Consider the following 12464-nt stretch of genomic DNA (forward strand, 5'->3'; position numbering starts at 1 on the left):
TCCAGTTTTGGGCCCCCCACTACAGAAAGGATATGGGCAAATTGGAGAGAGTCTAGCGGAAGGCAATTAAAATGATTAGGGGACTGGGGCACATGACTTATGAGGAGAGGCTGAAGGAACTGGGTTTATTTAGTCTGCAGAAGAGAGTAGTGAGGGGGGGATTTGATAGCAACCTTCAACTACCTGAAACGGGGTTCCAGAGAGAATGGAGCTCGGCTGTTCTCAGTGGTAGTAATGACAAAACAAGGAGCAATGGTCTCAAGTTGCAGTGGGGGAGGTCTAGGTTGGATATTAGGAATAACTATTTCACTGGGAGGGTGGTGAAGCACTGGAATGGGTTATCTAGGGAGGTGGTGGAATCTCCATCCTTAGAGGTTTTTAAGGCCTAGCTTGACAAAGCCCTGGCTGGGATGATTTAGTTGGGGATTGGTCCTACTTTGAGCAGAGGGTTGGACTAGATGACCTCCTGAGGTCTCTTCCAACCCTAATCTTCTATGATTAATTTCTCTCTAAGTGGTCTCGGTGCCACTAGATGGGACAGAGCACCACACCCAGGAGCTGTGTGGGTTACACAAGCGCTGCCACCTCTCCCAGCGTATAGTCAGAGAGATTAGGGGCCTGCTTTTCAGAGGTGCCAAGCACCCACAATGTGAGCTGGAGTTGTGTGTGGTGGGTCAGCATCTTTGAGAATCAGGCCCCAGGTGACTTGCCTAAAGTCCCAAAGGAAATCTGTGACAGAACACTAAAACTCAGATTTCCCACGCAGGGTTTTATGCTTAAGGCAATCCTTCTTCCAGATTTCAGCTACATCAGTCAGTTTCATTTTCTCTTGGACTCAGCTAATTAGAGTCTATCATATGTGCTTATAAAAAACTTCCTGGCTATTTGGGTTTGGAGGGGTTTCTGTAAGCATGTTGGCAGTGCTGTCTTTCACAAATTGTCCCACCATTTGGCCAGGCTAAATTTAATAAAGTTTCTTGAAGTAATAAATTCATGGAATTCTAAATGTTTATTTATTTATTGTTGTTCACATCTGGAGTCCTTAAGCAGTGCTGAGTTAAATCATATGTCTATTTTTTATTATACTTAACTATGCATTGCAGGCACTTGTGTACACTCAATTTGTAAATGGTAACTTCAGGAGTTTGCCTGGAGGAAAGCCAGAAGTTTGACATAAACAGAAAGATCAATGCTTTCCCTTCTAGCAGCAAACAGACATACCCAGGTAGAAGGGTGGGGGTAGACAGCAAAACAATTTTACGTTTCTCATTAATCATCTGATGTCAAAATATCTTGCCAAGTGAATTTAAATAGACAAAGATAACAGAAACAAAGCAGCAATCCAGTCTGAAATCCCCTGGCTTGCTTGGCCAAAGGAAAGTTTTGGGGTTTCCCCCTCACTATTGCCTATAAAATCATCCTACGTTCAGTATCACTGCTGCTTTAAAGTTTGTAATTAAGATGCAGTAGCAAAAATAAAAGTGGCTTATGTTTTAAAATTTGGGAGTATGCTATAGTCTCTAATTATATTCTCTCACTGAATTTCAGTTTAGGTTACCCTGCCAGAAAGTGCATCTCTAACTCAGTGGGGGTGTAATTTTATTCAAGTCAGTGGAGTTTCATTGGGTATAAACTTGGCCCAGTGTGCTTTGAAAAGAAAATGTGAATCACAGGGATGACTAAGTACAACCCTCTGTCAATGATCTTGTTGCTGAGGAAACTGATAAATGGGGTTTAACAATGGCAACTGGAAGATGATCCTCCTTTAAGATGCTTCATGGGAGTAGACCTCTTACATGTGCTCTGATACACTTCTACCTCGATATAACGCTGTCCTTGGGAGCCAAAAAATCAAACCACGTTATAGGTGAAACCGTGTTATATTGAACTTGCTTTGATCCCCCGGAGCGCTGCTTTACCACTTTATATCCAAATTCGTGTTATATTGGGTCGCGTTATATCGAGGTCGCAGTGTACTTCACATCACAGATGTTTGGTTCTTATTTAAGAAACAAAACATCCCCCCTCAAAATAATATAACTGAGGACTGTTGATATTATCCTAAATGTCAAAATAATCAATGGGCTATAGCCCACTGTTGTTGGTAATAATGGGTTACAATAGGCTGTGCGCATTCAGAGCCTTTACAGGTATTGGGTTTCCCAAAGGCATCCTCTTAGATGGAGATGTCACTTCTCCCAGGTTTCACATATCAAGAGAGTGATGAAGTGTGTTAATCCATTTGCTTACCACTCCTGTACAATCCACAGGTTTAGAACAACAAATGCTAGATAGCAAAACAAAAATAAAATGAGAGATTTGGAAATGGGGTGCTGGAATGGGGGAGCAAGGGCCCCATCACTTTTAAAAGTAGGAGGGCTATGCCACGGTTTGGGTGCCAGTAGCCCCCCACTTTGAGGAAGCTTCTGCTACTCTTGTTTGGAAATATAGACTATAGTGACATGATCCTCAAAGTATTCCTGAACAGAGGAAAATGCTGAGAATTATAAAAGTGCAAAAAGAATTAATAGGAAGATATTCCTTACATAGCTTTACCTGCTTGGCAAACTTGGATTATAGGTAGATGTATTAACTTTGTACTTTTATTGTACCTCTGTAATAAACTTACTTTAACAATTAAGATAGGTCCTAATGACTACCTTAAAAAAGTTTGACCAAATTAAATATCATATATATAATAAAAACAAAGACCCTGATAAACTGAGTAGTTAGCTGATATATTTTGTGTTTCTCCAACACTTTTACTAATGGTGGGTTGCTTTGCTAAGGGTTATTCTGGCATATGATTAAAACATAATCATGTTGGTAATATTTTATTTCAAGCCTGACAACCAAGGAGAACAGAACAAACTGCGAAGAGTTACAAAGGGATCTCACAAAAGTGGATGACTAGGCAACAAAATGGCAGAAGAAATTCAGTGTTGATAAGTGCAAAGTAATGCATATTGGAAAACAATCTCAACTAGACATACAAATGATGGGTCTAAACTAGCTATTACCACTTAAAAAAAGAAATCTTGGAGTCACTGGATAGTTCTCTGAAAACATCTGCTCAATGTGCAGCAGGGGTAAAAAAAAACTAACACAATGTTAGGAACCAATAGGAAAGGGATAGATAAGACAAAGTATCATAATACCACTAAATAAATCTATAGTACACCCACACCTTGAATATGGTGTGCAGTTCTGGTTGCCATCTCAAAAAAGATATATTAGAATTGAAAAAAGTATAGAGAAGAGCAACAAAAATGATTAAAGGTATGGAACAGCTTCCACGTGAGGAGAGATTAAAAAGACAAGGACTGTTCAGCTTGGAAAAGAGACAACAAAGGGGATATGAGAGAGGTCTATAAAATCATGAATGGTGTGGTGAAAGTGAATAGGGAAGTGTTATTTACCCCTTCATATAACAAAAGAACCTGGGGTCAGCCAATGAAATTAACAGGCAGCAGGTTTACAACAAACATAAAGTAGTACTTTTTCACACAACACACAGTTGATCAGTGGAACTTGTTGCTGGGGAATGTTGCGAAGGCCAAAAGTATAACTGGGTTAAAAAAAATTAGATAAGTTCATGGAGGATAGGTCTATCAATCAAGGGACCGACTCCTTGGATGCTCCAGGGCTGGAGCACCCACACAAAAAAGTTAGCAGGTGCTTAGCATCTACTGGCAGGCAGCTCTGCTCCCTCCTCCCCCCCCACTCCTGCCCATTGGCAGCCCCGCTGATCAACTCCTCCTCCTCCCCCCTCCCAACACCTCCTGCATACCGCGATCAGCTGTTTCACAGCATGCAGGAGGCGCCGGAAGAGGGAGGAGCAAGGACAGGGCACGCTCAGGGGAGGGAACAACTGGGTGGGAAGGAGTGGGGCAGCGCAGCGCTTGGAGTGGAGGCAGGAAGGGATGGGGTGGGGGCAGGGCCTCAGGCAGAGCCAGGGGGGTTGAGCACCCCCCAGGCCCATAGGAAGCCAACTCCTATGCCATCAATGGCTATTAGCCAAGATGGTCAGGGATGCAACCCCATGCTCTGGGTGTCCCTAAACCTCTGACTGCCAGAAGCTGGGACTGGATGACATGGGATGGATCATTTCATAATTGCCCTGTTCTGTTCATTCTCTCTGAAGCATCTGGCACTGGCCCTTGTCGCAAGACAGGATACTGGACTAGAAGGACCATTAGTCTGACTCAGTATGGCCATTAATTTGTTCTTAAGGTCAAGGAGAAAATGTATAAATCTCTATTAAAGCAAAGGGTTGATCAAAGGAAAACAAACTACAGCAGATGATCCATTCTAAAAAAAATGGGGTGGGAGGAGGAGCAGCTCTTGAGCTTGGAGTAGGGAACAAAATTAGGATCACAGTAGTGAGAATGGGGTTATGTCGAAGATGCACTCCATCATGCATAATTCCAAATGTTCTTTATTGGATCAATTTCAACTTGGCTGGGAGGGATCTGTAGAAATAATTAGCATGTAGATGATAAAATAGTGGCATCTCACTGTAAGTCTTTCTGGAAAAATTAGAGGATTTACCAAAAAATCCTCATCTGTTTCAAGGATACTCACGATTATTTCTTTGGTGCCTTTTTGAAAATCTCTCATTGGATCTGATCTAATGCTATAAATTCAAGAGCCAATGTTTGGTGGTTAGTGATAATTTTGGAGGGAAAATGAGCCGGTAACTAGAAATTAGATTATGATCTTTCAAGCAATCTCCACCTGATTTTTTTTAAAAAATATTTGTTTAGGACATTTTAACAGGTTTACAAATCCTTGCCAAGTATGTATCAGGGACAACACAATAATTATAACAGTGAGCTTTTGTTTAGAGAAACATACTGTAATACATAATCAACAGCTCTCGCTATTCAATGGGGTGTTACCACACTACAGAATGAGCATCTTTATACTACGTGACATGCTGTTTCTCTGTACCCAATTATTACACATCAAAATGGAACTACATAGTCTAGTAAGCCAATGGTCAGCAACTTGGCTAAGAATAACAGAAGGGTAGAAAATTAACATTTGCTAAAGTCATTCTACTACTCCCACTGTGCAATTCATCAACTTGAATAGGTTTCAGCTGGAGATGGTATAATTGTACTTCTGTTTTTTCAAGTTTTCAGATTTTTCAAAGAACTCCAATAGCCTAATTTTTTTTCTGGGCACGAGAGTTGGTGGTGAATGCTGAATTTCCTTTTAAATTATGATGTCTTTTAGCCTAAAGTAGTAGGGGTACAGTGACGTGATTGTATCCCTGCCTGGGATGCCCTTTTTTTCTAATGGGGTCTAACAGCAGTTTTATCCTTTCCGTTAACTTCTGAAATGCAGTTTTGCTTGCTTTTCTTGAGTGCAAGCTCCACTGTCTGTAGCTGGAACTTGATTAGCACAGCTGTGCTCCTTTCTATTGGAATAACAATGTGGTTTTCTTCCCTACACACTGTCAATGATCCATGAATCCATTCCTTCTATTTCAGTGCCTCTGTTCTTGTAGTTGATTTGTAGGTAACCAATCTACCTATTCAAAGAGTGACTCCAAATACATGAGTTAGAAGGGGGGAGCTGCTTATAGGATGAGGTTGTCTGTATGATACAAATTAATATGTCTGATCAGTGCCACCCACTATAAACTGTTTAAGACTAGTGTCCAGAAACTTCGGTGAGAGTAGGCAAGTCTCTCGCAGCCATACTATAAGCTTTCACCATTATGTACTTACTGACAGAATTAGTAACAGAGGAGGATGCTTTGGTGACACTTATGTAAAATGTTGGACTTCCCATAGTTTGTGACTAAGAGGAGAGACTGATATTTAGATTGGGATTTTGTTGCAATATTGGGTCATGGGTTGACATAAGAACAGCTATACCAGGTCAGACCAATGGTCCATCTAGTCCAGTATCCTGTCTTCTGACAGTGCCCAATGCCAGGTGCTTCAGAGGGAATGAACAGAACAGGTAATCCTCAAGGGATCCATCCCCTATTGTCCATTTCCAGCATCTGGCAAACAGAGGATAGGAACATTTCTAATAGCCATTGATGGACTTATCTTCCATTAACTTATCTAGTGTTTTGGTTTTTTTTTTGAACCCTGTTATAGTCTTGGCCTTCACAACATCCTCTGGCAAAGAGTTCCAGAGGTTGACTGTGCGTTTTGTGAAGAAATACTTCCTTTTTCCATTGATATTACTGTAATATTTTATTTTTTAGGATAAATGGGTGTGCATGACCTTTACCTGAACTAAAGCAGTTCCATGTCTTGTTTGGTAAGTCTACATTTAATTTCATGAAATAAACTTCTGGTGAAATTTCTTGCTATTTGCTGAAAACTCCATTCAAGGGATTCTAGCAGTAAACAATAACGAATTCCTAATGTAGATGCTAGCAAAGGGTTCAGGAGAGTGTGAGTTTCTCTTCTAGCACCACAGAATAGTTCAGAGAGCTGATTAGCCTGTTGGTTCTCACTCTTATTAGAGTGGGGCTCATTAATATTAAAATTAAATTAAGAAAAGCCTTAAACAGCTTTGGAATTTTATACAATGTATTCCTCCACTATGAAAGGAAGGTCCTAGTAGAAGAGAAAAATGGCATGGAAGAGGGCAAGTGCATTGGGCCCTTAAGTGCTACTGTTCTCAGGGGGACTCTTCCACCCTCTCTGTTCCTGGTTTACTTATGTCAAGAGACTATCCGACACAGTGGATCCAAACTGTGGGGCATGGAAGAACGTTGCGGGGTTGTGGCGGAGCCCAGGCCAGTCCTCCCGGGGAGTGGGGAAGGAGTGCCACCCAGCCTCGCTCTGCCCTCAGCTCCGCTCCCGGCCCCAACCGCAGTCCCAGCTGCAGCTCTGGCTCCAAGTGGGGCCCTGCCTTGGCTCTCCACCGTGGCTCTGGCCCCTCTCCTAGCCCCGGCTCCTGGGGCGGGGAAAACCAGGTAAGAGGGGGAGCATAAGCAAAAAAGTTTGGGGACCACTGCACTAAAATGTGCATAAGGATTATTTTTGATGAGGCCCTGGATAATTGGAACATAGCTTTGGGTAATGTCTCCTTTCCCCCCTCCCCCGGTAATACTCTATTGATTACAGTACGTCCATTGCAGTTCACTTACTGATACAGTACTATGTATTTCAAGGATTGTTCCTGTGTTCTGCGGACAACAGTTGAATCAATCAGACAAGAAAAGCAATCAGAAAATAGCATCCATCAATACTTGGTAAGAAGAAATCCAAATTGATTTAAGAGTTAACCTGCAAAATTAAATGGAAAAATGTAAGGCTGAGAAATATCAAGCACTGTACTACAGAAATTTCCAAAGATTAAGCTTACTATTGCAATGTTAACTTGGCAAGGTTGTGGGTAGAATATGTAGTATTTTCTATTCAAATTTTTCTTACATTTAAACCTGAATGCATTACTCTTCAATCTCTACTAGAAAAATTCTGAATGGACAATGTCGCCAAGTCTCATACTGTGATAGAAAAAAATGGTTACTCACTGTCTCATAACTGTTGTTCATGTCCATTCCAATCAGGTGTGTACGCGCGTATGTGCACGGTAGCCAGAAGATTTTCCAATATCAGTATCTGTCAGGTCAGTCTGGGCGCCCCTTGGAGTCGCGCCTTTATGGCACTCAATATAGAGCCCTGCCGACCCGCCACCCCCTCAGTTCCTTCTTGCCGCCTACTCCGACAGAGGGATAGAAGGGTGGGTATTGGAATGGACATGAACAACACATCTCGAAGAACAACAGTTACGACAAAATGAGTAACCTTTTTTCTTCTTCGAGTGCTTGTTCATTCCAATCAGGTGACTCACAAGCCCAGATTCAGGAGGTGGGGTCAGAGTCATCCACTGATTGGAGCACCGCTCTTCCAAAGACTGCATTGTCTCTGGCCTGCTGGGTGATAGTGTAGTGTGCGGTGAAAGTGTGTATGGAGGACCACATCGTTGCTCTGCAGGTTTTCTGAGTGGGATCCTGCTCCCAGAATGCCGTTGAAGAGGCCTGAGCCCTGGTGGAGTGATCGAAGGAGCAGGCACCCCTGCCAGGTTGTAGCACTCCCGGATGCAGGATGTGATCCACAACAAAATCCGTTGAGAAGAGGCAGGAAGACCTTTCATTCCGTCTGCCACTGCTATGAATAACTGCACCGAGTTTTGGAATAGTTTCGTTCTCTCGATGTAGAAGGCTAGCACTCTGCGGACATCCAATGAGTTAAGTCTTTGCTCCCTGCCGCTTGAATACGACTTAGGATAGAACATCGGGATGAAGATGTCCTGGTTGATGTGAAACTGGGAGACAGCCTTTGGGAGGAAAGCCGGGTGAGGTCTGAGGTGGACCTTGTCCTTATGGAACACAGCGTAAACGGGCTTTGAAGTCAGGGCCTTGAGCTTAGACACCCTTGAGCTCAGATAACCAGAGGTCATTGTTACCAGAAACGCTACCTTGTATGAGAGATGGAGCAGGGAGCATGTCATCAAAGGTTCAAAGGGCAGTCCCATGATTCTGGAAAGGACCAGGACAGGCTGGGACAGGCTGCTGGACATGCAGGTATAGCCTGTCGAGCCCTTTAAGGAAACGGCTGAAACGGCTGACCTTAGGGTTGGCAAAGACCAAGCGGCCCTCTGCACCTGTATGAAAGGCAGAGATGGCAGCAAAGTGAACCCTTTTTGATGACATGGACAGTCCCTGCTTCTTGAGATGGAGGAGATAGTCTAATATAAGTGGCACAGAGGCAAGCGTCGGGAATGAATGATGTTGTGCTGACCAGATTGAAAATCTCTTCCATTTAGCCAGGTAGGTAGCCCTGGTGGAGGACTTGCCTAACTGAGTCTGAGTAGGAAAACTCCATTGGTTTCAGCCATGGAGCTTCCATGCCGTGATGTGCAGCAACTCTAGGTTCGAATGTTGGAGACGGCCGTGATCCTTAGTTAGTAAGTCCGGGAAGAGCGGCAAGGTGACTCGCGCTTCCATGGACATTTCCAGGAGTGATATGTACCAGTGTTGGCGGGGCCAGGCTGGAGCTATCAGAATCACCAAAGCTTCTTCCCTTTGTATCTTGAGCACCTTGTGAATGAGAGGGATGGATGGGAATGTGTACAGGAGACGGCCTTCCCATGGAGCAGGTACGCATCCGCAATGGAGCCTGTGCTGTGATTCAGGAAGGAGCAAAACTGCTGACACTTCCTGTTGTGTCACATGGCACACAGGTCTACCTGGGGAAAACCCCACTGATGGAAGATTGAGTTCACGATGTCCGGGCGAAGGAACCATTCGTGGCCGTGGGACAACCTGATGAGATGGTCCACCAACTCGTTCTGTACTCCAGGGAGGTACGATGCTTGCAGGTGTATTGAGTGATCTGTACAAAAGTCCCACAGCGTGATAGCTTCCTGGTACAGTGGAGAGGACATGCACCCTCGTTTGTTGATATAAAACATTGCCGTGGTGTTGTCTGTCATCACTGATACACATCTCCCTGCTAGGTGTGCTTGGAAAGTCTGGCATGCCAGGCGCACCGCTCTCAGTTCTCTGACATTGATGTGGAGAGCGAGATCCGCCTGAGACCAGAGGCTGTGTGTTCTGACGTCTCCCAAATGTGCCCCCAAGCCCAAGTCTGACACATCCGTCGCTAGCGAGAGGGATGGCTGAGGGCTGGTGAAAGGGACCCCTGCACATACTACCTGCGGGTTGAGCCACCACAGGAGGGAGTTGAGTATTGGGCGAGGCAGGGTTACAATTCTGTCCAAACTGTCCCTGCCTGGCCGATATACTGACACCAGCCATAACTGAAGTGGTCAAAGTCTGAGTTTGGCATGCTATACTGCGTAGGTACAGGCTGCCATGTGTCCTAGAAGTTTCAGGCAGTACCATGCTGTGGTGGTGGGGATCTGTCTGAGACCTCGAATAATGTCACCCATGGCTCGAAATCTCACTTCTGGAAGGAATGCCCTGGCATATGTTGAGTCCAGTACCACCTCTACAAATTCTACCCTCTGAACCAGGGACAGCGTTGATTTACCCTCATTCAGGCTCAGTTTGTCAAAAGAAGCTTTTATGAGGGCGACTTGTATCTCTACTTGAGTTCTGGATCGGCCCTTGATCAGCCAGTCATTGAGGTATGGGAACACCTGTACCTGTCGCCTGCGCAGGAACGCAACTACGACTGCCATGCACTTGGTGAATACTCGAGGTGCCGCTGACAGGCCGAACAGGAGGACTGAACTGGTAGCGGGTGTTGTTCACCACAAACCTGAGGTATTTTCTATGGGACTGAGTTATCGTTATGTGAAAGTATGCGTTCTTCAAGTCAAGGGCGGCATACCAGTCTCCTGGATCCAGTGAAGGGATGATGGAGGCCAAAAAGACCATGTGGAACTTGAGCTTCTTCATGAACTTGTTGTTCACCTGAAGCCCCTGATTCAGGCAAACTGACAAAAATACACAATGCAATTGTGATATTAGGAAACACCCCAGAGAGTCCAAGTTCGAGTATTTCTTGAAGCAATTCCTTTGGCTTGCAATCCAATTTAAAGTTTGTAGAATACATTCGTTTGAGGAAGATGACCTCGTCACTGAGCTCTTTTGAGATTTCTTTGTTGTACTGTTGCTGAAATTGTTCAGCTGCAGAAAGTAGATCTTCATTACTCAGGCTATTGAACTGCCAAAGAAACCCCAAAAGGGTACAAATTAATCACAGTGACTCAAATCGACATGTAAGACCTGATTGAATAGACTCAATGGTGACAAGGAAGATATTGACCCTATAATGCTGCTCGGCATCGGATTCAGTAGGTAAGTTGTGATTGGTGGAGAACTCAGATGAAATGCCAATATTCTGTGCTATTAATTTGGACTCAGTCAGCATCGCATCCCATTGTTCACGAATCTGTTGAATGTCATTGATAAGACTTTTGATGTTATCCCTCTCAACATCAAGTGTAGCATTGCGTGCTTCAATTACCAGATTAGTTTGGTGGATCATTGTAAGTAGCTTCATCCACAAAGATGACATCAGAATGCATTCAAATTTGGACATGTGCTTCTGAATAGCCTGAAGTTCAGTTTGAGCCTGTGCAGTGAGATTGAGAGATTCAAGCTCCTTTAAAGCCTTTCCTACTGAATTCAAATGCTGCGCAACTGGTTGAACACCATCGATCTGTGCAGGCAATCTAATTTTGGACATCCCATGCTGTGAAACAGGAAGATATTGCTTCAGAATTTCCCACCTTTGTGGACTGCTACTGAAGAGATTGTACATTTGCTGAACAGTTCCAAAGTAAGTAATTGCATCCTTGCATGATTCAGCACAGTCAACACCTACAAGGCTTAGGTGTGATTTCCACAGCTGGAGAAAAAAGTTTGAATTATGCTCAAGCAGAACTGTTTCTACACCTTTGTACTTCCCAGCCATATTAGATCCATTGTCTTAGGCTTGACCAAGGCAGACTTGAAAATCTAACTTAAAACCTTCTAGAATTGCTAGTACTTGAGCAGCAATTTCTTTTCCAGTTTTGCTCGTGAAATTAACAAAATAAACCTTTCTCCAGTTGAAAATTTTGAGCTGTCTACAATCTTAACATATCAAATAACCATAGTAGTCTGTTCCTTGTGAGAACAATCTGGAGTGGCATCAACAATGATTGAAAAATACTTGGCATTTCAAATCTCATCAAGAATTGTTGTTTGTACGAATGACCCACATAGCTCAATAAACTCGTTTTGTATGTGCGTGGAGAGATAATGGACTTGCATGCGCTTTTGACTCTCTTGCAATTCTCGAACACGTTTAACATGTTCTGATAAAAGTGGGTTATATTTGCTGAGGAGCTCAACTATGCCTAGAAAGTTTCCATTTGCACGATCACCAATACATTGACTGGAACCAAAAAAGCCAATCCCCGCTCAGAAAGAAAAAGGATGGCATTCAGGATGCACTCAAGAAGTTTTTTCCAGTTATTAGTTTTGGTAGAGAGTTCAGTCAAGAGTAAATTCTCACTGAACTTTCAGCTGATGCTGCCCTACTGGCTGATTTCCATGCAACATAGTTTTCTTTGTGTGACGTTGAACTCTCATGTAAAGGTATTCAGTCTTTCAACTTCCTCCAACCTCTGTTGATGCTCCATCCTGATTGATCAGAGAGAACTAATGCATTTGCAGCGCTTTTGTTCAAAATGAAGCAGGGTGAACAGTACAGAGATTGTTTCTCCATACTCCAGCATAACCAGTCTCTTGTGCAGGTCTCACCATTTGGAAGAGTTTTTGTCAGCAGACGAATAGGGAAAGCATGATTATCAGCATCTCGTGGAATGTTACTTGGAATTTCAAAACAACTAATTTGAAGAAAAGATTGCATTTGAGCAGCATTGCTCTTGTCACTAATTCCAATGTCAGTTACAGTCAAACCTGTAGTACTCATAAATTGCTCTTGCTGCGCAAGATCTACATCTTC

The 12464-nt window shown here is 43.4% G+C and overlaps 2 protein-coding genes across 4 annotated transcripts in view; one reads left to right on the top strand and one right to left on the bottom strand.

Moving 5' to 3' along the window:
* The window catches only part of LOC135974151 (serine/arginine repetitive matrix protein 2-like), a 994828-nt gene that overhangs the window by 834559 nt on the left and 147805 nt on the right, over positions 1 to 12464 (bottom strand). The window lies entirely within an intron of this gene.
* Positions 1 to 12464, top strand: part of STRADB (STE20 related adaptor beta) — a 32137-nt gene that overhangs the window by 3027 nt on the left and 16646 nt on the right. For all 3 annotated transcript variants that reach the window (XM_005306245.5, XM_065560931.1, XM_065560932.1), the window contains exons 2-3: positions 6230 to 6285; positions 7148 to 7228. In XM_005306245.5, coding sequence (XP_005306302.1) covers positions 6274 to 6285; positions 7148 to 7228 — 93 coding nt within the window. In that variant the 5' untranslated portion in view covers positions 6230 to 6273. The remainder of the gene's footprint in view (positions 1 to 6229; positions 6286 to 7147; positions 7229 to 12464) is intronic.

The sequence above is a fragment of the Chrysemys picta genome, chromosome 11, assembly GCF_011386835.1.
Source record: "Chrysemys picta bellii isolate R12L10 chromosome 11, ASM1138683v2, whole genome shotgun sequence".
NCBI classification, from domain to species: Eukaryota; Metazoa; Chordata; order Testudines; family Emydidae; genus Chrysemys; species Chrysemys picta.